A 25,186-nucleotide genomic window follows, 5' to 3' on the forward strand; every position below is an offset into this window, starting at 1 on the left:
TGGCCGCTGCTGCTGGTGGTGCCTGCGGGTGGTCGCTGACCGCTGGTCAGCACTTGCCACCGCCCCACCAACAGCGCTGCTGCTGCCTGCGGGAGCTCGCCATGCCCCCCTCCAGCCTCCAGGGGTACATGGCGTTCATGATCCCCATTATTACAGATAAATATATTCAGACAAAAAGTTGTCAATGACTTGCCCAAAACTGCAAAGTTTGCTGCTGGAATTGGAGCCCAAGAGATTCCTAGTTCTGAACTCGTCTTAAGTACTCTAAATTCCCTATATCCACATGTAGTCAAAATTTAAACCTCCCTCTCTTTTTCCCCTCCTTTCCTATCCCAGTACAAAAAATGCCAGAAGCCCTGCAGCTGTTGCTAACCTTCTACTGTTTAGGATTAGTATGTCATCTGAAGTGGCACCCTGGACAAATTTAACAAATTTGGCAGCAATACTGGAAGCAGAATTACTGATTCCCAAAACTAATTGTGGGGGAAAAAACCCCCGACAGCAAAGAGATGGGATGTTAGGCCTGTAGACTGAGAAAAAATATCCTTTATGAGGGGCTAACAGAAGCTCTAGTCATTTTCTGTTTGGATTTGGCTGAAGGAATAACGATGAATTATTTTGGTTGCTAAGCATGTGTTTGGTGAAAGAGCACTGGAAGTCTGTGCTGTCTGCCAGATGAAAAAATACCTCACTTTTAGTATGTATGCCTTCAAGCATATACCAGATGATTGCATCAACCAACTCACCAATGAATACTTAAAGGGAACAGTTAAAAAAAATTCTTCCAAAATATCAGCTTTCTAAAAACATATCCTCCAAAATGCTTCTAGGCATAGCTGCCTGAAGGAGAAATACAGGGAAGTGTTTCAGTAATATTATCTTGTAATCCTCACGTTTTCCTCATTTACTGAGCAAAGCAAGGGGCATTCAAGTCCAAAATAGATTTTAGATCAAAAATCCTGTGTTAGATTGTGCCCAGAAGCAGCCTTACATTACATAGATTGCCACCCAGGTGGAAGTATTAGTCCCAGTATAGCTCTAAAATACAGTTGGCAGCTCTACTGCAGGCTGTTTTAAACAGTCATATTTGATGCAGACTTTCCACAGGGACTTTCCTCCTTTCTTCATTATATACTTTGCAACATATACAGAAGTCATCCAAGTTTCGAGTTAATGTTTTCAGCGCTATCATTATCACCCACTTCTTCCTCCAGAGACAAATGACTCATCCCTAAACATTTTCGGTAAAGAAACTTTTACAATTCAATGTGCAGCTTTCATTTAGGAACAATGTAATCAAGTAGGCTTTGCAATTGGAAATAAACATTTAAATTAGAATAGCACATTGTTTTAGAAATGGTCCTAGGAAAGAACAGTAATTCTCTGTACCCCAGTTAGTTTATATTATGGAATAAATAGGTTAAAAACAACAAAAACTGGCTCCATAGCTCAGTGGTTAGAGTGGGTCGTGAGTTCAAGCCTCACTGGAGCCTTAGCCCCTTCCTTTAGGGCTGGACCTGATGATCTTATGAGGTCTCCTCCAGCCCTAGTGTTCTGTGAAAGTGGGGTATGAAATTGTAATAATATACAGCAACTATTTCCACCAGAGAATAACATACAGCAATTATTTCCAGCACAGGAGGCCAACCTCAGCTGGCTTGGGAAGCCCCTGTATTGCTGGTGGCAGGCAGCAGAAAGCAGAGCAGGGATAAAGGAAGGGGTTGGGGTCTTCCTCCTTGTTGCGTCTCCAGTCCAGCTTTTCTGTCCCATCTGTTCTCAGTAGTCTGCACGGGCCACTGCTTCCGGTGTTGGTGTTGCCAGATCGTGTGAGGCGTATGGTGGTGCTAGCTGGCATCTCAGATGATCCATGGTTTGCTTCTCCTGACAAACACATGCATACAGGCCACGTGATTTCATGAGAAAGTTGCATCTTCCCAGACCCACTCTCAAGCTGTTCAGGCCATGAACGCCATGTGCCCCGGGAGGCTGGGGGAGCACAGCGAGCTCCTGCAGGCGGCAATGGCAGTGTTGGCAGCGGCAAGCTCCCGCAGGAGGCCGCAGCGGAGCGCCAACCAGCGGTCAGTTACCACCTGCAGATGCTGCCAGCAGCGCCAGCAACTGGGGACGCCCCGCAGACCAGCAGCCAGGGGGCAGCGGGTGTAGAGCAATGACCGCCCACAGGCGCCAGGGGTGCACCGCCGATCTCAGGGGGTGCACGTGCACCCTCGACGCGTTGCCCATGGTTCAGACTCGGTGTGTGCGGGTGGGAGTGGCACTGAGGGAGGGTAGAGCCAAGTACCATAAACACTTCTCCCAACTTTCACCAGGTATTTCGCTACAGCCGCCGCGCACAACAGTTGGAAGAGAATGGAATTGTTAAGCACACAATAGCACGCCCAGGAGAGCGGGACTTAAGAATGAATGAAAATGGAAACAGAATAAAAATGGACTAGAATAAGAAAGATTAAAAACCATTACAAAACCCAGCCCCGAGGTCTCTCATACTGTTTCTGGCGGGGCAGGAGCTCACTTTCAGACACTGGGGAGGGACACGGGGTGGACTGGAGCCTGCACTGCGACACAAGCACCTTGCTCAGCAGCAGGACAGGCGCCGAACTCCCCTGCGGAGGCGGCTGCAGCGAGGGACGGGGAAGGTGCTTGTGCCACGAGCCCGCGGCTAAGCGGGAGCAGCCCTAAAGCAGGACCACGAAGAGCCGGTCCCCAACTGCCACTGAGCGGCCGTTACCGGGAGGGGGCGGGGCCGAGCAGCAGTTCCGAGCACGCGCCGTTGAGGCGCTCAGCCAATGGCGTGGCAGTATGAGGGCGGGGCAGGAGACGGAGCCTCGCTGCAGCTGTGACGCAAGCGCGCCCCTTTGTACGTGTCGCGGGCTGCGGCCGGGCGGGGCGGGTGTAGGTGTCGCGTGTTCCTGCGGCTGCCTGAGCTGCGGCTCGTCCGCTGGGGCCGGGAGCATGTCCTCGAGCCGGGCCAAGAAAGTGAAGATGGCCACGAAGTCCTGCCCGGACTGCGACCAGCAGGTGGGAGCCCCGCGCGCGGCCAGCGGTGACACTGCTCGGGTCGGTCGGCAAGGTGCAGCCCCCCCGGGCTCGAGCTGCCCTCGGGCCCGTCGCACCGGGGCGGCAGCGGCTTGCGGGGGCAGGCGACCCCGGAGCGCTCAGGCAGGAGCTGGGGCTCCGGCCCGGCGGGCTCTCCCCGCGCTCGGCAGTGGCCCCCTGTGCTCGTGGGCTCAGCGAGTGGAAACGAAGAGCCGGCGTTGTCTGAGCCTCAGATGGGTGAGAGCCACTGCTCTCGCCTGTCAGTCCCTCCTTCAAGCGCCCGGCTGCGAGCCTGCTCCGTGGCAGGATGCAGAAGAGGTGCTGTGTCCTCATACTGACCTTTAACTCCGTGGGGCTGCAGCCTCTGGCTGTGCCCCCTTGCACAGCAGCTGCTTTGCAGGATGCCGTCCAGTCCCGGTCCCACCAGTCAAAGTCCCTAGATGACCTGTGGCAGTCCCCTCGAGCCCCCCTTCTGTGTGGTTCTGCGATGATTATAGACTTACCCTGTCCGACTTAATGCTCCTGGTCTTAGCTCTTTAGTTCCCGAGAAGCCTGGTCACCTCCGATTCCTCCCCCCTGCCTGCGTTACGGCACCAAATGTGAAAATGCTGCCGGGTTAATTCAGGAAGCTGTTCCTTGGGGCTGGTGTATTTGGCTCTGACAAAAAGGGAAACAAATTTCCTGAGTTGGAAGTAATCTTTTTTTCTAAACTGTGCTTAACTACTGCGCAGCCGTTGCCTCCCTGCCTTTGTCTGGTATGTGGTTTAAGTGTTATATAGCTTATGTCATGTCACTACAAAAATGCGGTATGCGGAAGCATTTTTGTTAGAAACTCCCGATTTGATTATTTGCACTTAAGAGGTATTTGGTGACTCGTAAATAGTTGCTTAATTAATTTGTAACCATCTTTGCCCTGTGGTGACTTAATACTCCCAAGGGTGTGATGTGCAGACAATAAAAATCAGTTGTTTTCTCCTCCGTGCTCCCGTATGCTAGCAGCTAGATGCAGAAATTCATCAGAATGTCTATTGTGGGATGAACCAAGGTATGTAGGATTTTGGGGAGCTACCCCAAGGATGGGTCAATGTTACTGCTATAGCGAAGGTTGTACGCGTACCCCTGGGGGTACTTGAGAAGGCCCTACGGGGTACGCGCAGGTTGGCAGAGACATAGTGCTGTCACACAGCATCCTGCGCTGCTGCACAGGCGCCACCTGGCCAGCCAGACACTAGGGATGGGGGAAGCTCATGTGTGGTGGCTGCCGTCACTTCAGTTTTGGCCGCATGTCCCCCCTGCTCCGTGCCCTGCTGCCAGTGGTACACTGATCCAAAAAGGTTGAAAACCCCTGTGCTCTATTGCGCTGTGTGTGTGAACAGCATCAGAGTTGATTTGGGCTTTGTACAGATGTTCATTTCTACTAGAAGAAATTTCTTCCAGTAGAGAAACAGCCTGGGAGCTAGACTGTACAAATCCTCCTCTAGCCCAGTGATTTTGAACTGAGGTGCCTTGAGAGCCTTTTGAGGGCTCAGCAGGGTACTGTGTTATGTTAGCGCTGTTAGGTGTCTAAACAGGATTCATCAGATAAACCCAGAGATCTTAAATGGGAATTTGAAGTGTTAAAAATTTTTTTAAGCTCCCTGCAGCAAAAGAATTGTTCTGTTACTTTTCTGTAGTCAAATAATGAGCGAAAACTTAAGAGCTGGCATTTTCCAAGCCATGTCTTGAGTCTAACAAGAGGTATCTTGATTCTAAAAAGGCTGAGAACCACTCCACTAGCCCCATGCCTGGAGAGCTTCACAGGCAAGCTCTTTAGCCATGGATCCCTAGAGGGCTGTAACCTGGCCCCCACCCTGCCCTTAGGGGGAGCCCATAATTGACAGCCTACCCTCTTCCTGCCTGGGAAGGGGGCAGGTTGTCACGTGGCAACAGGCAGTAGTTGAAAAGCAGCAGCTGCTACAGACAGTTGGGGATGATTTCTACCCTGGGAGAATACCCCTGCATCAGTCAGCTGTTTGGCAAGAGAGGGTTCCCATGAGAGAATAGTCCTGCTCCTCAGGCTCCTTCAGGCTGACCTGGAGGGGTGCAGGGAAAGGGAAGGCAGACAAGGTTCTTTGGGTGAATCTGATATCTTTTATTAGACCATCTTAAATAGTTGGGGGAGAAAAAATTCTTAGCAAGCTTTTGGGTTTAAAAACCCATTGTCGGGGAGGGGGAAGGAGCCCTCAACTGCTCTGGGAGCCTTTCCACATCTTTGCTTCTCCTGGTCTCCATGAAGTATTCTGGTGAAAGTGTATAGACGTTCAGTCTCCTGGAAGCAGTTTAATCCTGGTTGTTGCCAGGTTATTTTTTTTCCTGGAGAGGCCATTTTTGCTTCGGGACAAAAACCTTGGATATTGGTATATTTGGGGTTTCTACTGGGACAATGGCATTCCTCCCAGTAGAAACTAAGCATCTGTACCTGGCTGTAAGGGTTTAAAACAAATGTATTGGTTTATTACCATTGTATTTCAACGTTTTTTGTATTTATACAGTTTATGTTTTACATTGCTAATTCTGAGGAATGCAAAATGACTGCTTAGTTTAATTCTTAGTTTTGTCTGCTGGGCTAATTGGTTCAATGCTGCAAGAAAATAGTTCAATAATTTAATTGAAAATATTTCTATTAAGTGTGGAACCTTGAAAATCTTTGACAATTTTATATTTTGGTTTTATATTATCTTGCAGTGTCTCATTAAAACAAAATTTCAAAAATATTTTTTATATTGTATTTTGATATTTACTTACTTGTTTTTCTCTGGCTGCTTATTCTGCCTGACAATTTTAAAGCATTCCTATATATTCTTAAACCTTGTTTGGAATGGTAGGCTTTCATATTTTTTGTTCGTATGCTTCATATTTGTAGTAGTATACTCACCATTGCAAATGCTGACATGTTCAGCTTGTCAAAAAGGATCGTCTTGGGGAAAATAAAAGTAATATGCCAAGCTTTCATTTTCTGACTGACAAAAGAACAAATTAAAATGAGTAAGAGGCATTTTAGTATACTTTTTGTTTTGTTTTGACACACTTCAGACTAAAAAAAAAAAAATTCTAATAATGCTGCAAGTAAGTAAATGTTGTGGCAACCATTGGTTCTCCTGGATCATGATGTATGCATGAGGGCCACCCAGACCTTCAGTGCATATGCCTGGGCAGGAATTTTTGAGTGGAGGCTACCCAGACCTTCCATCCTCTCTTTAGGCCACTAAGACAGAATCCAAAGCAAAGACCAGACTGAGTCCAGATGTTTGGTGCCTCCATGACTGTAGTTGTATGTGTCTGGTAACCCGTGTGGTAGACAAGGATTCTACCACTGAACCACAGGAGACTCCTAAGTAAATGTTGTAGGTTTAAACAAAGAAAGCAACTGTAGATAACTCTTTAAGCAGCAGAATTAGGTTAAATAGTATGAGTGTGGCTGCATATTATTTTTGTTGTAGCAGCTCTTCCTCCTGTTGAGATATATGCATGCAGTTCTATGGTATGGACCAGTAGAGGGTCTCATGGTATACCTGTTTCTTCTTTAGTGTTTAGGAACCCCTACACCAAGTGCTTTTGCAAAGCAAAAACTAAAATCTTACACTTTCGCAATTAATACCTGCAGCTTCCTATGCAAATGGATGGTGATTTAACACCAGATACTCCTCTTTGGTGACAGTCATCCCTTGTATAAAGCATCAGGAAGTTTTAATGTAATTTGCTAGTAGTCATGCTGTTCTACATAGGTCTCAACTGCTGTTGTAACAGCGAGGTTGGTGTGCATGTTTAGAATTTGGTGATAGCAGTTTGCATGGAAATAGATGTGACATGCTGCTTTCTGGTGTCACTGAAATATTTAGGTTTTTGGGGGGGAGGGGGGGGCAACAAAAAATTCTACATACTAAAGCAAACCAAAATGCTTGATAATAGGAAGCAAAAATGTTTTTCCTTATGTTTTATTTTCTGTTAGGTGATCTCTATCATGAAAATCTTCAACAGAATATGAGGATGCAAAGGCTTACTGAATTTACAGGATTTAACCTATTTTGCACTATCTACAGTGCACCACTACCTGTAGTGTACATTTAATTGAAGGGCGTCGGAATGTAGTTCTTCCCTGAACCCTGACTGTATGAATGGCATCTAGCTTTTCTCCTTGTATTCAAAAGTCTGTTATAATTTTCTCCTTTCCAAAAATAAGCTTTTTGAGAAGCAAGCTTGAAGCTGTAGTTCTCAGAAAGATAGGAGTGCTTCAAAACAAGTTACAAAGGAAAAACAGTTACCTTAGCTATAGTTTTAAATATTTCTAAAAAGCAGTTTGATATAATACTGTATATCTTTGTGTTGTCAGACATGCAGTCTACTGAATATAAATAGTCTCCAAAATTTTTGTAAGATGACATTTTGGGAAGGGATGGACCTAATGTACGAAAAGGCTTTACTATTAAACTTACATGAGTGATTTAAACATTGAACTTAATTTTGAAAATATTTATCTGATTTCTTAATTGTGACACTGAAGATTACCTAAACTATTTTTAAGTCTGTTCCTGACCTGTGTTATATGTGTAGTTTCCCTTTATTTATGTGGGTGTTTCACACACTAAGATGCAGAGAAATGTTTTTGTTAACACGTGAATGTGAAAGTCACAGAAGTGTCAGACCTTGTAGTAGAGATGAGATCTTTTATTAGACCAACACATTTTTTGCAAAAAAAATTCTTTAATAAATGTCAGAGGCATTTGTGCAGGGGTGTAGGTTGTACATTTGTATAATTTTAGCAAAGGAAACTACCCTAACCTCTTTGAAATTGTCTAGGTTTCAGGTTGACATACCTTCAACTGCCTTTTCACACATATAACTAGGTAGTTTCTGACCCATCTTCTGTAAATGTAAAGCTTCCATTACAGACTGGTATCTCATACCAAAACAGCAAATATTAATTGTGTTCAGGTGACAAAATCTTTAGACCCAATGGCTTTAAAGAGGGCACTGTTCTTAAGCACTCGGAACTCTTATATTTAAAGCAGCGATTAAATCTTAGTTATTAGATATCAATTTCATGAGGTAGTGCCCAAGAATATAGCAAGGTGAATTTTCACTGTCTATTTTAATTAAACCAAATAGTCATTTATGTAAGTTCTTCAAAAAGACAAATTCTCTGTTCTTTTTGATGATGCTACAGCATTTAATGATCCCATTTGGTGCTAGCAAATGAACAATGAGATTTAATAATAGCTAAAACCTAGCACTTTTTTTTTTAAAGCTGAGGCAGAACTAGATGAGGCTTGTCTAGCTGAGTTAGTCCTTGCCCAGGAAAAACTATTTTTAATCTTCCAGGATAGCACTACAGAGAATGTACATTTAAAATTATGTGCATTTGCTTTAATATAAAATGCACATGTTATTGCTTGAAAGAAACCCAGTCTTAAGTGATTTAAATATCTGCCAGCTATGTTCAGAGCAAGAAGATGAGCCGAATGCTGAAACTGTGTCCATCGTTCTCTTTGAGGTGTTCTTCACTCTGCTTGAAAAAAAACAGCTGCATTACTAACTGGTCAGGTGACATTATGTTTAGTCTTAAACTGTTTTCTTCAAGTCCAGCTTTTCAATTGCTTTTCTTCATTGAAGTTGCTTAATACATTTCTAGCCACAGTACATGAAGCAGTAATACAGTTTATGTAAGCTAAATTTAAGGAGGGTTGTTCTCCACAATTTATGTGACGGTTCGGTGGTATTCGTTCTAGCAGAAGTACAATGCAAACCATTTTCTTCTGAATACCTGGTGAAAATACCATCTGTGTAGGAGTTGTGCTGTAGTTGTGATTGTTTTGGAAACGTGTGAGGGGCGAGGATTTTTGCAGGCGATATCTTGTATTGGTCCAACTGCATGGTTGGGATACATTTAGACCATGGTTGGTCCAATAAAAGATATCACTCACAAAAGCTTTGCCTCTGGTAAAAAGTTCTGATTGAGCAGATGCTCAGAATGTCACGTTTGTCTGGTGTTTTATTAAACATTAGCTAACCTGAGGAGACTTGACATGGTGATGCTGATCGGAGAAATTAATTCCTGAATTTTTGTGCTTTATCTGTATTCATTATTATTTTATTTTGACTGGCAAATTGTTTACTCTCTTTCATAGCTTTGGTTGAATTAATTTGCCTTGTTTTTTATTTTTCTGTCCTTTTTTTTTTTTTTTTTTTAATCCTGCAGCAGACCTAATCAAAGCAATTCAGTGTGTTACTTATGAATATTAGAGTGGCAGTTTGAAAATGTTTAATATGTTGTAGTAACTTCTATGTCATTTTCTAATTGTATAAATTGAAAACTTTACTCTGTGTTGGAAAAGTTTTGTGTTAGTCTTCTGTTTTTGTAATCATTCCAAAGCTTTTCCATCCTACTCCAGTGATCCCACATCATGAACACTGTTCACACAGCTGGGGCAGTTCTATGGTTCATGGAGAATTTTTCCAAGCTACCCCTTGATTGGCTTGAAAGGATGCACTTCAGTAATGTTCTTAATGACCTTAAGGAATGAGCTTGGATCCTAATGAAAAGTACTAAATTGCTACAGTAGCCCATAGTTTGCTTCCATAATTCACTCACTCCTTTTAAGATCTTAAAATTATTGTTAGCAAGTGGCTGAAGAAAGAAATGGATGAGGTTGTTAGCAAAGTTGACTTTGATCATTTAATGTGACATTTTCATTTAATGACAAATTTAACTGCAAAGTTTTGTGGGATCCAACTGGAGTGTTCTTCACATTCTGTTTATATGCTTTCAGGAGACATTGGGCATGTACTTACCGGCTTTTCATCAGTGGAGGAACTCTGGTGATGTTTTCAAAATGATTTTAAGCATTTTTCCCCTCTTTCCTTCAGGTTCCTGTTGCATGCAAATCGTGCCCTTGTGGCTACATATTTATTAGTCGAAAGCTCTTGCACGCTAAACGTGCCGAAAAATCGCCTCCCACTGCAGGTAAAAATTACTGGGGAGGGTTTCCTCTCCTGTTTCTATTTTGGGGAAAAATTGAGATCAGTTGACCTTCTGTATACAAATTGTGACTCTTATCCATTCTTTCTTTTAAATTGTGCAAGTAATGCAAGTTAATCTTTTACAAACCCTGAAAAACAAAAGCTGCTGTGTCTGCAGCCTTACTTCTTTTGTGTGTGTGTGCTGTTGACATTTATTCATTGTTTCCTTCAGCTGCCTACCTTAATCATCATGCAAATATAACTCCCTACAGAAAGCATTCTGTTAATCCTGTTTTGAAGATAAATAGCTAAAGTTGGAAAGAATCAGTTTTCAGAGCACTTGCTAATAGTTTTTTTTCCCCCAACAGCAAAAAATATCTTTGTTTTTGAAAAAGATATACTGAATTTATTTTTATAAGATCTGTGGTGTTTATATAAGATACCAAGCTTAAATCTAAGTATTTTTTTCCTTAAAATGTGTTAAAAGTGAAAATACCAAATTATTTTCCCTTCAAATTCTGTTGATTACACAACAAAGGAGAGTCCATTGGATTTGCTTTTTAGCATGATTTATGTGCTCCCTTATGTTATGTATCGGCTCCTCTGGCAGCAACAATGCAATGGTCAAAATGAATATTGAAACAGAATAATCTGATTTAGCTATTACATTACTATATATTCTATTGATCTATTGGATTGCTTCAAATTGTAACAATAATAATTTATTCAGTTTCATGTTGGTTTAAAGAGAACTTCAGCAAAAAGTTTTAGGATTTGTTCACAGACTCATCCACTTTTAGGAGTGTGCGATGCTGGCTGTGTGTGAATGTTGCAGGCTGGAGAAGGTTGGGGATTTTTTTATTTTAAGGTTTGGTCAGTGTTTTTCTGTTTTATTTAATGGTTCATAATTCAAACTAGGTACCAGCCCAGTTAAGCTGTATTCTGACCATACAAGGACCATACAAGTTACATCCTATGTCTTCCTTAGAGGGCAGTTACTGATTTTACCCCAGTGAAGGAAATGGTGTAAAAAAGTTGTGGAACTGAAGTCCACTTCATGATAGAGTAGACTGGGCTCTTAACCATGGTTGGCAGCTAGTCTAGGAGTGAATCCCCGATACAGACAAACGGATGATCTTTGCTCCGGCAGCTCCTGCAGCCAAGCTGGTTCCAAACATACTGGCCTTTCCTTTGGATTAAACCAGCAAGGTTGAAAGGGGGACACTAGTGTGTGAACAGCTCATTGTTTCCGTATATGCTGGCCAGGCTTTTGAACACTGGAGAGGTTACTTCATCTTTACTTTACTTTCAAGAGAAGTTGTAATTCTGTTGTCTCTTGAGACAGACAGATGCCTACTACTACTATTACCAGGTAAAGGTAGTGACTTTCAGGTCACTGGAACTGATCATTATCAGGAACATTTGGAAACTGGGCTTTCTTGCCTGTTATGGAAAATAAGTATTTGTGCACTGCATGCTAATTTATTTTACAGTTTTGTTTTAAAGTGCTAAATGCATTTAATAGGAACAAAGACCTCCTCTTTGTGATCAGTAAGTGTGGGGTACTTGTCAACCTTTGCCTGAAATGAGTTGTTCAGCCTTGTAGCCCTGTGTTGCCCAGCTGGTGGCCCACAAGGAATTAATCTGTGGTTTCTGGGCTTCCATCTGGCTGTGGCTACAGCAGCTTGAAGGAGCCCCAAGCTGGGTGCATTGTGGAGACGAGGGGCACCCACATGAATGCGCAGTGGAGCAGCAGCTTAGGCACATGGGAAGGGAGTCCTTGACTTGCACTGTTGTGGCCTGTGTGGGGTGCGTGGCCCCCTACCCCTGGTGTGGCTTCCACAAGGTTTGGCCCCTGGTTTCATTCCCCTTTTTATTGTAATTGTTTAAATCAATGCTGTTTTGCCTTGTTTGCTTGTACTTGGGTCAGTTATAACTTCTTATTTTTTGGACCCTGGAAGAAAGTAGCAATGCTATAAGCAAAAAATACCCTCTGAGATTCTTTATTATATAACTTATATAATGCTAAGTTAGAATTTCTGTATTGCAAGGTAAGAGAATAATAAAAGATGAAGAGCAATTCATCACCTGAACAACCAAACAGTTGATGAATCAATTCAATCAGTGGAAGCTAGTGCTTCAAGATGCGCTTCCAGTGGGAGAGTCCAGGCTCAAAATAACACTCCTTTTTCTATGCTGTTCTTTCTCCACAACTTATGTTATTGGCTTATATATTGACAAATACAGGTAGACTTACGTTAGTAGTGGTAATAGCAGTGATAATTATTATTACTCTTGATACTTGTATATAGAGCCGTAAAAGGGAGCAGAACCCCCAAAATGTTATGTTTAAAACCTCTTCAGCTGTTTGGCTTGGGAGGAGACAGCCATGCCCCCATGCCCCCCCACCATGAGAGAGGAGAGGTTGGGAGGGACAGTGATGTAGGGTACTGACCCTGTGTGTGAGACATGGGAGTGGGTATGTATAGGAGGGAATATAGTGAGAAAAAAAGGTTGAGGGTTTATTATCGAGATAGTGACTAGTGGTTTGGATGTGAATTTGGGTTGAGTAGAGCTTGCGGGCGGCGTTCTTCTGGGTCAGAGGGAAGGAGGTGGGATCGGTGGTGGATTGTTCTGGGATTTGCAGGGTTGGGGGGAAGTTTGTTTCATTGTACTTCTTTATTTTAATATTTTCTTCTGGTTATAAAGCTTTTTTGTCTTTTATTCCCCTGAGCCTTTTATGGGCATGTAAGTCTAATAAATAAATACTTTTATCAAGGATACCTCAAATCCAGTTTTCAGCATCTTAAAACTCTAATACCCTTGCTTCTACAGTTTCCAGTTTAGTTTTCTTAGCTTAACTCTGGCTTCACAAACCCTATACCAAAAATAATTAAAATTTAAAACTTAACTTCTTCTAAAACCTTTCTTGGTTAACAACTGCTCAGTCTTTCCCAGTGGATTTGGTATATATACAGCTGAGTAAGGTGAACTACTGGAGAAGTTGGATATGGCGACAACTAATTTTCTGATTGATCTAAGAAAAGGGGAAAGCTGGGTGGGGCAAGAGCTGAGACTGAATCAAGGATAAAGCCATGAAACCCACCCTAAATTGTACTATCTTTTTATTTGAACAGAGAACAGGAGTGAGGCCAAGAGGAGGCGAACAGAAAGAGTTAAGCGAGAGAAGATAAACTCTGCAGTAAACAAAGACTTAGAAAACAGAAAAAGGTCCAGATCTAACAGCCAGTCGGATCATAGCAGACGGGGAAGAGGAAGACCCAAAACTGCCTCAGCCAAGAAACACGAGGAAGAGAGAGGTATGTGAATTAGAAAATGTGTTTATTGGGGAAAGATGGGGTTTTTTTTGGGGGGGGTTGTTTGTTTTTAGTGGTGGTTTTGTTTTTCATCAACCTTGTTACCCATTTTAAGTAACTGACACTATCTTAGCCAATTTCCAATAAAGTTTTAATCTAAGCGGAAGATAATTTATTTGTCCTGTTCATACCAACAGTTGGTTATTGTTATGCATAGAAAAGCTAACTAATTTCCTTTAAGCAAGCAAGGATTTTTTCAGACGTGCTTTTGATAAGACGGTAGTTGTTCCTATGCTTCTAGCTATAAACTGATTGCTAGGGTCAGAGTGTATGTTCTTCTTTCTGTCTCCATGATGAAATTTTGCATAGTTGACCCCACAAATTCTTTTCTCTGAAGCAGCGGATATAAATCACTCATGGAGGTAGAATATCCAGCTATATCATATTCTTGGTTTCTTTTCTCTTTCTTTTTTTTTTTCTTTTTAATACTGAGATTATATGTTGAGCCTCTTGCAACTAGTTGTTTGGGTTTGTTTTTTTTTCCAGATATGCTCCATGAACAAGCTGTGTTCATGTGGCATTTGCAAAAGAGAAGAATCCTAATCTGTTCCATGAAAGATACTGTAAAGCTACTAAACTAATATTTGTGGTATTTCTGGTGTTTGAGCAGAATTTACATGGAAGTGAATGCATCCATTTTAGGAACAAGAATGCATTTTTCAGCAGTTTGGGGGCGATTGGACTATGACAGCCATTGGATTGCTCTAGTACCCCAATTTCCAGGCTGCTTGTACATGCCATGGGGGTTTAGTTCTCCCTAAATTGAAACAGTGGGTTTTTAAAAACACCGCTTCAATTTAGGGAGAATTAAACTGAACTAAACTCCCATGGTAAGTAAACAAGGGTTGGGGCCTGACCCTTACCTGCCTCTTTGGTGGTGGGGGGCGGAGGGGACGAGCTGCCGGCAGGCCAAGCGGTCCCTGAGCTGCATGGGGGCCCCCCAGGTAGCACCCAACCTGGGTGGTCTGGGGGGGCACAGCAGCTGTGTATGGAAGCACCAGGACCCCACACAGCTCAGGCAGACAGGCTTGGGTGGGGTGGAGATCAGGCTCACCACTTTTTTTTTTTTTTTTTTCTTCAGTGGAGTCTGTCTGCAGGGGCTGCTGCTGGGTCCCACAGCCATAGAGCTGTGCAGGGCCCGCCAAGCCCTGAGCACATTGGCTTTCAGTGCCCTGTGTGCTGTCACACTTTGTTAGGTAGCAAACTAAAACACCTCAGAGTTGTTTTATCTCGCTATGTACCAAAGTCATTTAAAGAAGAATATGCCACTGTGTGTGCAAACAGCAGCACCGTTAAAGCAGTGCAAAAGGGCATTTAAGCCACTTTCAAGGCCAATTTTGTGGCCTGTACAAAGGCCCTTGTACACTTTAATGGCAAACTGACCTAATGTGAATTTCATCAAAGAGCATAATTAATGTAGACAGGATTGTTAAGGGGATTTTTCAAAGCCTCGGGTAGAAGAATGTTAGTTCAGAGCCTTACAAAAATCTTCCCTCCAATCTGTTTCACGATGGAACTGTCATTGTCTTGATTCTTGGAATAGAGACACTGCTACATGCATGTTTTAAGAGGTGAAATGGTTGTTTCCAGCATGTCACTCTGAAGCTCAGTGGCTGTTTGGGGTTACTGTTACTAAGAGCCTTGTTGGCATTTCTTTTGATATTTTTGTTTTTAGAGGATTTTAATTTAGTCAAAAACTTAGTCCTGAAGTTAGACATGCATTTAAAGAGACTTTGGAAAAAAGAAAAAAAATCCCTGTGTACCATAGAACATTCAGAAGAATTTTGCTTAACACTGCTGGTGTATAAAAAATACTACTGGAAGTTTTACTACTCTGGGCTATTTTATGCTGTCATCGTGGAAAAACATCACAGTGAGTTTCTGAAACAAACTCAGTAGGCATTAATCCATATTACATACTAGATCCTTTTTGATGTTGTCAAACTGAAACATTTGAAACTGCTCCCACCAGATTGGCAAAATTATTCATGTATAAGTATGGTTTTTACATTTTAAAAAAATTCAGTCTGAGAAGTGTCAGTTCATATTTTTATTCATATTTGTAGTGTGGGTAATGACTGTTAACATTAACAGTAAGGACAGATTTGTGACCTACTTCCCTGTCTGTTGCATCGGTTTATCACAAAATGAAGATCCACCAACTACGGAGATTTGCTAATTATAATTGGAGCATGCAGGTAAAATCAATCGTGCAATTAATGAATCAGTTCTACATATTTTGGTGCCAAAGACAGTCTGTCTAATTTTAATAGGTTTTGGTTTAAAAATTGGTACAAGCTCTTTTGGTGCATCTACTTTTCCCTCTTTTCTTTAAAAACAAAATAAACAAGAACAACAAAACCCCTTCCAGTAACACCCTACCAAGCAAAACACCTATAGCTTAATGAAAGATCAAATGCTTCAGTGAAAAATAGAACATATCTTTTGGGAAGTAAGAATTTGGAAGCACAAGTGATTGCTTACAAGGGCAGTAACCTGAATATTGAATTTTACGGCATGCTATAATGGCAACTCTTTTGAAGGGGTTTGAGGTAAAGAAGTCAGGGAGTGTGCTGACTGGGGCCTTTGTATAGATGGTGTCATGTTTGCTGTTTTTAATTATTGTCTGGCTAAGTTTAACTCAAGGATAATCAGTACAACTACACCCCTACACAAAGTTATTTATTTTTAAATAACTGGGTGTATGGAGCTGATTATTCACAAAATGAATGAATATGAAGCACTAAACCCATAATTATATATAAAGTTACTATATAAAAAAAAATCAATTTCTTCTTGTTACTTTTTTTTAATTATTGTAAAAATGATGCAACTACTATGTGCAAAGACGTTTTTAAAAAACTAAAAACTGATTTTGAGGCCTGCCCTTTGCTTATAGTCATGCTCAAAAACTTTGATAATCACCCTAATTGTAGTAATTGTTGTAGTGAAAGTCATGTTACACACAGCTTTGTGGATTGTTTAAAGCTTGATCCAGATATGTTAAACATTGTTTTGAAGCTAGAAATCCATTTACTATTCCTTTGCCTTACATATACAATGTTTGTAGTGCACTGGTATTCTGAATGCAGCTTGCCTGCCATTCAAGACTGAGCTTACTATGTCCTTTTCTGCCGGGGTCTCAAAGGTAACTGAATTCATTTGTATAATTATCAGATCTTGACAGATGTCTGGCACTCATTTGGTTTCTGAAATATACTGCTTATTAGGGGTGCACCAATAAAGATTTTTTTTGGGCCAATACCAATGGCCGATTTTATTAACCAGTCATATCTGCTGACATGCAGCCTGGCAGCTTGGAGAGCAGCATCTGGACGTTAAGTCTGTTGGGAGAGGGTGTGGGCAAGGGGAGCAGATTGAGGCCCCCATGGTGAGGGAAGGATTAGAGCAGGGACAGGTGCTGTCCAGCTAGGGTGGGGCACAGGACTGAGCTGTGGCTCGTCCGGTGGTGGGGTGGCTCCCACTGCAGCACGCAACCCTAGGGTGGGGGGGGGCCCCCCAGTCTTTGTGTGGGGTGAGGGTGGGATGCTGCTGTGTGCTTGGGGATGGGGGTTGCAGCTGGTCTCTACCCAGCCGGGAGGGCTGGACCAGGGTAGGATGGATAGTAGCAGCTCTGGGAGGAGGGGCTATGGGTGAGCTACAGCCACCCCAAAATCTGCTGTAGCTTCCCTTCCTGGCGCAGCCCTGGCCCTGAACGCCCAGTAGTAGCTCACCCTTTCCCTGTGCACAGATCTGGGGGGCGGATGTCCCCCATACCTCCTCTGGTGGTGCATGCAGCAGTGGGACCGCCCCCCCATACTCTCCGGATGAGCCACAGCTCTGTCCCGCGCCCCGCCCTGTCCCGGCTGTGCAGCCCTTGCCGCACTCCTTCCCACACTGCAGGGGCTTCGATCTGCCCCCACCCTTCCCCCTCAAAAAAACCCCCCAAACTTACTGGCTGATGCTGCTCTCCAACCTGCCGGGCTGCATTCCTGGCTCTGTACGTGCTGCAGCTGTGTGCATGCACGCGACACTTACCAGCGACGTTATCGGCCATAAAAAGCCAATTGATGTTAATGTCAATTTTCCTTTTATTGGTGCCAAAACGATATGGACCAATGTATTGGTTCACCTCTACTGCTTATTATTAAATAATGTCACATGGTCAGAACCTGAAATTCATAGTGTGCCAGAGAAAGTACTCTGTCTTCTTGTAGAACACTTGATTATGAAAAGTACCTGTTTGGAGAGACGTTTTACTTCAGCAGCTCTGCTTCTCCATTCTGTGCTCTTTTTGTGCCTTTCCCTTTTCACATCCAATGGGCCTCCTTCCATGCTGTTCTGTTCTGTTAGTTTCTTTTTCTTTGTGACTTGGGCAAAATTAAATTAAGTGCTGAGGAGGTGAACTGACTATTGCAAGAGGGAATGAAGGAGCAAAGGCAGAGAAGAAATGATGGGGAAACAAAGGCTTTATCATAAAATAATAAAAAAGAAGTAAAGTTTGTGAGGAATTAGGTGAGAGAGGATTTAAAGCAGAGTGTATGCAACAGGGAGCTGGTTCTTGCACATTATCCAGTGTGCTTGTTATGGTTCTTGAAAACTTGGGGCTGTAGTTGCAGGTTTAGTTAGGCAGAATGTTTGTTTTTTTTATTTTGTTTTGTTGGTCAGAACATGTTGATTTATTGAAATAAAAAAATCATGGGAATATGATTTTGATTTAAGTCAGGTTTTTTTCCATTGCCTGTCCAGTTCCATGGTAGCCTGGTCTTCCAAGCTCCCAGCCCTCCGGGCTGTCTGCACCCAAGTCTGGTCCCAGACATTGGGATGCTGGGAAAGTTTTACTGAAATGTTTCTGAAGTTGAATATATTTTTAGTTAAGTAAGCTTCTGTTTGGACAGCAACAAACTTTCTGTAAGATGCCAGAAATGAGTAGAAATAGTAGTGCTCCTTTGTAGAGAAGTCTCAAATATTAGTAAGAGAAGTCTGAGTCAAAACAGCCTTCAGATAGAATGGTGAAAGAAGGTTTTTAGTAGGATTTGGTAGTTTCTGCACTAGAGGCTATGAATAGCTTCTGGTAAAACATTAACCAACAGTAAATTGTGCAGTAGTTACACTGGAGAGGATGAAGTTGCTTAAGGATTCTGGTAGTTTATAGATTTTGTTCAGTGATCACTATTTCACATCAGTGTTTTCTGACTGTCTGTTTTCAATCTATTCTTTAAGGCTGACGTTCCACTTTAAGGCTTTTTCTCCTCCTTCTTTCTTCCCCTTCTGGGGGAAAAAAATCTTGAAAAAACATGTTTTGTTCCTGCTAAGAAATCGAGCATGCTAGTGGACTGATGATGATAACTTCACAAAAATGTATTTTGTTTAATTCTGACTTCAAGTAGGGTGTTCATGGTGAAGTGAGAATAGTGCCATAGAAAAATTATCCTTCTTGCACAGCTAGGTCAAAAGGTGTTGGATCAGGGGCTCAGAAGTTTCCCTAAAATTGCTGACTTCTGGATGAAGCTTGGCTGTTTGGCTTAAGTAGCTCTTTGTGGGGGAGGGGGAGGGGGGTTAGGAGGGGCAGGGAAGATGCTTAGCAAGAAAGTGCCAAGTGGTTCCTGTATGCTAATTACTATAGTGCTTACTCTTGAAATGTTTCACTATGCATACTGAGATTTTATTTATTTATTTATTTATTTTTAAGGGGGAAGGAAGGCTAAGGGAGGTAAAATGGCTACTCTACAGCAGCATGGAGTATTACAGCCATGGGGTACAAGCTGGGTTCTTGGCTTCCTACTCTGGGTTCCACTAGTAGACAGCATTGCCTTTGCTTCATGTGGGGCCCAGCAGATGTGACTTGGCTATTGAATATTTGCTATTGGGAATGTGATATTCAATATCAGGCTATCCTTGAAAACGGTCTGTGCTAATTCAAGCTTCTTTCTCTTTCCTCCTTTCTTCACCTCTGAATGTCATGCTACAATCTTCACACAGGTGAAGATGAAAGATTCCCTCTACTTGGTGATGAAGTACAGCATTAGTACTCCCTCTTATTCCCTTCCTTACCCTTTCTTGTTCCCCAGTCACTATTGGCTCAGTTATGTAGGCTGGCCTAGGGGAAGCTTTGCAGAGGCTGCTTCTACCAAGAATGCCCTGTGTGTATGTTGTTGGGATGGAGGTATCGGCAGTGAGCAGGAACACTTTAATTGGCTACGTAGATTATAGTATGAGAATAGTGTTAGAGCAAGTTCCACAGCTATCTAGGGATGAACCCTGAACTGTTCAGTTATGCCCCCCACAAACCACTTTTCCTGCTCTGGGCTGAGAGGACTGGTAGGGGTGATGGAAACAGGTGGGTACTACAAGAACCTGAAAAGAACACTAATCCTAATTTCAGTAGTTGTGGGTTTTGCCCTTGGCTCTGCCTGTAACCTGCTATATGATCTTGGGAAACTTCCTTAACTTTTAAGTGTATCAGTCTCCTACCTATAGGGCGCATTTTGGGAAGCTTCCTACCTATGGGACTTCCTTGGGGAAGTACTAAAGCATGGTGCAGTAACTGCCCATACTGTGCTGTACACATGGCGCACGGTTATTTTTAGCAGCTACTTTGCTGTAGTGGTGTACTACAATGGAGGAGTGTGCCGCTATAGCAAAGTAGCTGTTGTCCACATGTAGACACCCATGAACAGTACGTCACCATAGTGCATCGCTACAGCATCGTAGTGTCACGTGTAGATACCTCCATGAAGTAGGGAAAATATCCTTGTATTTTGGGGTGTTGCAGTGAATCCTTGAATTGAAAAGTTTTTGGGGGGAGGGGGGTTGGGGGGTTTTTTGTTGTCTTGTTTTTAAGCAAAAATGTGTTTTTATTTGGTGGAAGAAGCCTAAAGTAACATTGAATACTGGTCTGGATGTGTCAGAAATTAATAAAATATTGGAATAAGTCATCATTCCTTTGTCAATGAAAGCTAAGGATTTGAGTCATGTTTTCAGATAACTGATTACAGTGATTCTCTTTCTTCTTAAATGGAGCAGATTGTCTTCAGTTCCCCTTTTCAGTTTTAATTAACTGTCCCACATTATAATTACCATCTGCATAACTAATTAACGTCTGCATTTGCTGTAAAAAGCTTTTGTTAATGGTGACTTCTCTTCTTCTACAGAAAAACAGGAAAAAGAAGTTGACATGTATGCTAACCTTTCAGATGAAAAGGCTTTCGTGTTTTCAGTGGCGTTGGCGGAAATAAACAGAAAAATTATCAATCAGAGACTTATTCTGTAATTCGTCAGCACAATTGGATGCATTTGTATGCAAGATGACTAGCATATTTCCAAGGTGTCGTGGACTCTCAGGAAGCATGTTGTCTGTGTCGACAAGGACCAAAGTTTTCCCTGTTAAAACTGTGCTGCTGTTTTAAAGCTCAGATTTTTGGGTATCTACGACATAAAGAAGAAATGTCAAGCTTTTGTTCTGAAAATCAGAAAGCAAAAATGCTTTATGCCTTGAAGACTAAAGGTAGACAAATGCACAGAGAGAATGCACCCTTTCCAGAGCACTTCAATATTTGTTGCCAGACATGCAATATTTTAAATTTCAGAAAAATGATTTTTCTTTTAAAACAAAATATATTTCAGATTTTTCAATTATATTACAGTTTACACATGTACAGTTCTAACGTTTTAATAAATTGGTATTCTATTATTGAACTGCGAATTAATTGCATTTATAACATTAAAGTTATTTTGGTTTGATTCCTTTCGATTCAATATTGGTATGCATCCGAGAACTTTTTTGGGTGGTTATTTTTATCACTTTTTTTTTAGTTCATTTAATAGCTATGACCCTAAAATAGTTAGTTAGTTTGCAGCTGGTAGCTGCTTGTTACATTAGCATTCCACCCCCTGCCCCCACACACTTGATGATTTTCCTGTCACCTGTGGATAGAGAACATAGATATTCTGTGGTATAGACATGCCACTAGATTTTCCTGTGGACCTAAAGACAGTGGGACTAGAAGGGACTTCAGGAGGTTACCTAGTCCACCTGCTCAAGGTAGGATCATCCCTTACTCTGCAGAGCCAATGAATAGAGACACCATATCTTAATCTGCTGCTTATTGCCAAAGTTCAAATTATCTTTTTGTAGGCAGTCTTCCAGATGTTCAGTTTCTGGTCAGTGTTCTCATAAATATTTAAGATAGAGTTTAGCTGACTCTCTAGAAATAAGTAAGCTTGTCAAACAGATTTAGGGAAAACATCCTAATTATAGATGTAATCTTTAACTAGGAACATAGATTGTTTAATTGAAGAACTACAGTGCATCTAGTCACTGAGATTGTACATTAATAAGTATGTCTAAAATGAAAACTACCATATTTACGTGAATTAAAAGCATCTCTGAATTTTAGACAACCCTCCAATTATTAGATTCTAGACCAGAAAAATTTTATAAATGGGCTGAAGCTGCAAGATAGGGCTTTTTATCCCATGTTAAATGCGGGGGAAACCTTGTCTTGGATTCAAGTAAATACTGTAATTAAATGGACTCTCTTACTACTGATAATCTCTGTAAAAAAACAAAACAAAAAAACTGTATATAAAGTGACATTAAGCCTTTATTTCCTTTTTCCTCATTGCTAGGGACTTACCTAAGTCATGGTGAGTTTCACAACCCACTTACAGAGCGCAGAGCTGACTTTTTTTTGCAGGCATTTTACAGTGGCCCTATCCCTTGCTACTGATTGGTGGAGGGCACCTTCACTCAGTTTATCTCACTACCGCTTATTTGGTTGATTTTTGAGGGAAATTGCAGCCACCGCCAGATTTTGCGGGAAATCATGAAATCCATGAAACCATAATTTAGGTAGGTCCCTACTCGCTGCTTTCCAAGGTAAGACTATTTTAAATGGAAACAGTCAGCTATCACAGACTTCCTTTAGTATTTTAAGTTGTTGAAAAAGCCTTGTTCAAATGCTTTTGAAGATTTCATCATAGCCATAATAATGTAGATTTAATTACTGAGGCCTGGATGCAGGGATGACCAATGGATGGAAAGACTTATTTGCAGTCCAGAAATTGCTGAATTTTTTAATATAGGTAAACAATTAAATGGTAAAGGTTATGTTAATGTTGGGTCTGTTAAACCATGGTGGGTAGGGGTGTGTGGGAAATTTTATACCATTTAGCTTGATTGGTAGCTTGCTTATTTTACTTTTTAAAGGTGGTGAGTATGTGTAGAAATACTTAAACCACTCATCTATAGAATCTTTGTTTTGTTTAATATAGTAAATGGGGAGTTTCAATCACAAGACGATACTTCCTCAAGTAGGGCACAAATCTGTTTTCACAAACTATATTTGGTCATTGATAATGAGTAGTAGGCAGACACAGAGGACAGTGTTCCAGGTATTAATACAACCTCTGGTTTGTGTTGGTAGGTGAATAAACTTGGAATGGACAAGTGGGGGCAACAGAGTTCTAAGCAATTGTAATGTTTAAATTGTGCCTTCTAGTGTTCGAGCACTAATGAGTATTCTTCAGCTCTGGACTTGCACCATCCCCTTTTTATATTCCTACTTGCGGGTTGCCCATCAAGAATGATGAATGAATTTTGAATAACAAAAACAAAGGCCACTGGCCTCATCCCTCCCACTTGGTCCTTGCTCTGCCTCCAAGGAGCAGGCCTGGGGGGAGGGAGGGAGTGAGGCTGGTGATGCTGGCCTCCTCCCTGCTCTGTCCCTGCTGTCATGGTGGTGCTCCACTGCGCTGCCGCCTCCTGTCCGTAACGCCCTTGGAGCACTCTGATTGTTTCAGTAACCAATCGGGGTGCTCCAAGAGCTAGTTTCATAGTTTCGTAATAGCTAGGGTCAGGAGGGACCTGAACAGATCATCTAGCCTGACCCCCTACCATAGGCAGAAGTGAATGCTGGGTTCACAAGACCCCAGACAGGTGATCGTCCAACCTCCTCTTGAATATGCCCATGGTAGGGGCGAGGACCACTTCCCTGGGAAGCGTTATGGACAGACGGACTAAGCCCTTTATTATATGAGAATACTAAAACCTTAATTCCTTAAAACTTGATAGCATCTACCTCCTACTTCCCTGGTTCTTTTCAGCTGTCAGTTCTTCCCTATATTTAACCTGCCTTATTCACGTAACTTTTTTTTCCCCTGCTGACCCTTACCCTCTATGGAAGGTTTAATAACGAGCTGCAGAGGTATATGGACTTTACTGAGTAAACCAGTTAAGGAGGCTTGTTTCTACCAATGGATTGTACTCATTTCTCCAAGTCCCAATTTATTCTCTTCCCACCCGTTGGAAACTGTCTAGTCTTCCCTATGTAGACTGAGCACGTTAGCAGTTTAAAAAAACCCAGCTAACTCTGTATTAAATTTTCTAAAGATTAAACATTTTACTTTTCAAAAGACTTTTTTTTTTTTTTAAATGTAGCTGATTTTGGAGATTTGGATTAAGTAAAACGCATTTATACTTTTGAGTCAAAATTTCACTGTTCTGCTTCTCTTTTCTTTCTCCCCCCTGCACCCCTTTATTTGTACAGAAGAGGACAGCAAAATCTAACGGGCCTTTAGTATAAAGGAATGCATTTTAGAATACCCTGGAATGTAGATGCATTGAAGTAATATACAAAATAGTCAATTAAAGCTAGTGACAGCTGAGTGGTGAGAGAGAGAAGAAAAATGTTTCATGTCTTGTAGAACGTAGCTGTGTCTGTTTAATATAACTTGTGAATTCATTAGAAACACAATGTTTTCAAAGAAGCAGGACTGTAATATGAGACACTTTAAAAAAAACTGTTTTCTAATCTGCCCACATCTAATTTCAGTGTAGTAATCTAAGACCTCCCATGGTATTTGGCACAGGGGCTGAAAATATTTAGATAAATGTTTTTCTTCCATTCTTTTGTGATTGCCATGTTAGCTTTGTATTGTATGTAAAACATTTGCATCCTTTCAGGTGAAAGTAAATGGAAGTTAGACTGCAAATACCATCTAAAATAACTAGAAACAGTTCTGGATGCAGCATTCTTAAAATTGATATAAGATCTTTGCAGTTCAATATATTTTGCCTTTCGTAATCTACAGGTACCAGCAGTTGAACAGAAAATTAATTTTCCCTTCAGCTTATTTAGAACAGATGGAAACCATATTTTTAATCCTGTCTGATGTATGGCTGTGTTTTCTGGAGTGAAAGGGTCTGGAATCTTAGCAACTGAATTATTCATCTAGCATTGTTGCCTTAGCAGCATTGTGAGGATTTGTGAAAGGAGCATTTCAGGTTTTCCTTTTTTCTTTTTCTCTCTCTTTTTTTTTTTTTATTCCACAATTTAAATTTATTTATAATGCTTTTTTTTAGATGTATGTCCTGTCCTACTGTCACACATGTGATTTTGATTTTTATTGTTTGGAAGAGCAAGGGTACTAATGTGTGTCCTAAAATTGACTCTGGCAGTGCCACAATACTTCTAATACATTATCATTAGGGATCTACCCTACTTGCGACTTCTAAAAAATAAAATGCTGGCTCTGCAGTGTGAGCCAGTGGTCCTCGGGGGAGGGGACACTATAGCCTGGCCTTGCAGCTCACTGGGCAGGGAGGGGAGCTGCTGGCATGAAGGGGAGCAACAAAAATGGCAGTTGCCCTTTGCTGCTGATTGGCTGAGCAAGCTGCCCATTGTACATCCCTCTTGGCTGATCAATGGTGAGGGGGAGGAACATGGTGAAAAGAACACGAAAATGGCATCACAAGT

The 25,186-nt window shown here is 41.8% G+C and overlaps 1 protein-coding gene across 2 annotated transcripts; it reads left to right on the top strand.

Moving 5' to 3' along the window:
* Positions 1–2,861: 2,861 nt before the first annotated feature.
* CUNH16orf87 (chromosome unknown C16orf87 homolog) lies at positions 2,862–22,011 on the top strand. 2 transcript variants are annotated; one of them, XM_006034257.3, is made up of 4 exons: positions 2,862–3,036; positions 9,958–10,054; positions 13,188–13,370; positions 20,582–22,011. In XM_006034257.3, exons 1-4 carry the CDS (start codon positions 2,971–2,973, stop codon positions 20,698–20,700), a joined length of 465 nt encoding a protein of 154 aa, XP_006034319.1. In that variant the 5' UTR covers positions 2,862–2,970; the 3' UTR covers positions 20,701–22,011. The 2 variants fall into 2 exon arrangements, with proteins under 2 accessions (XP_006034319.1, XP_025072029.1); XM_025216244.1 differs by lacking the exon at positions 20,582–22,011 and adding an exon at positions 15,494–15,819.
* Positions 22,012–25,186: the final 3,175 nt, after the last annotated feature.

This window comes from Alligator sinensis, unplaced genomic scaffold (assembly GCF_000455745.1).
Source record: "Alligator sinensis unplaced genomic scaffold, ASM45574v1 scaffold844_1, whole genome shotgun sequence".
Lineage (NCBI taxonomy): Eukaryota > Metazoa > Chordata > Crocodylia > Alligatoridae > Alligator > Alligator sinensis.

Coding starts and splice junctions, on each gene's coding strand:
- CUNH16orf87 (XM_006034257.3), top strand. CDS start 2,971: ATGTCCTCGAGCCGGGCCAAGAAAGTGAAGATGGCCACGAAGTCCTGC. Junction 10,055..13,187: donor AAAATCGCCTCCCACTGCAG/GTAAAAATTACT, acceptor TTATTTGAACAG/AGAACAGGAGTGAGGCCAAG. Junction 13,371..20,581: donor GAAACACGAGGAAGAGAGAG/GTATGTGAATTA, acceptor CTTCTTCTACAG/AAAAACAGGAAAAAGAAGTT.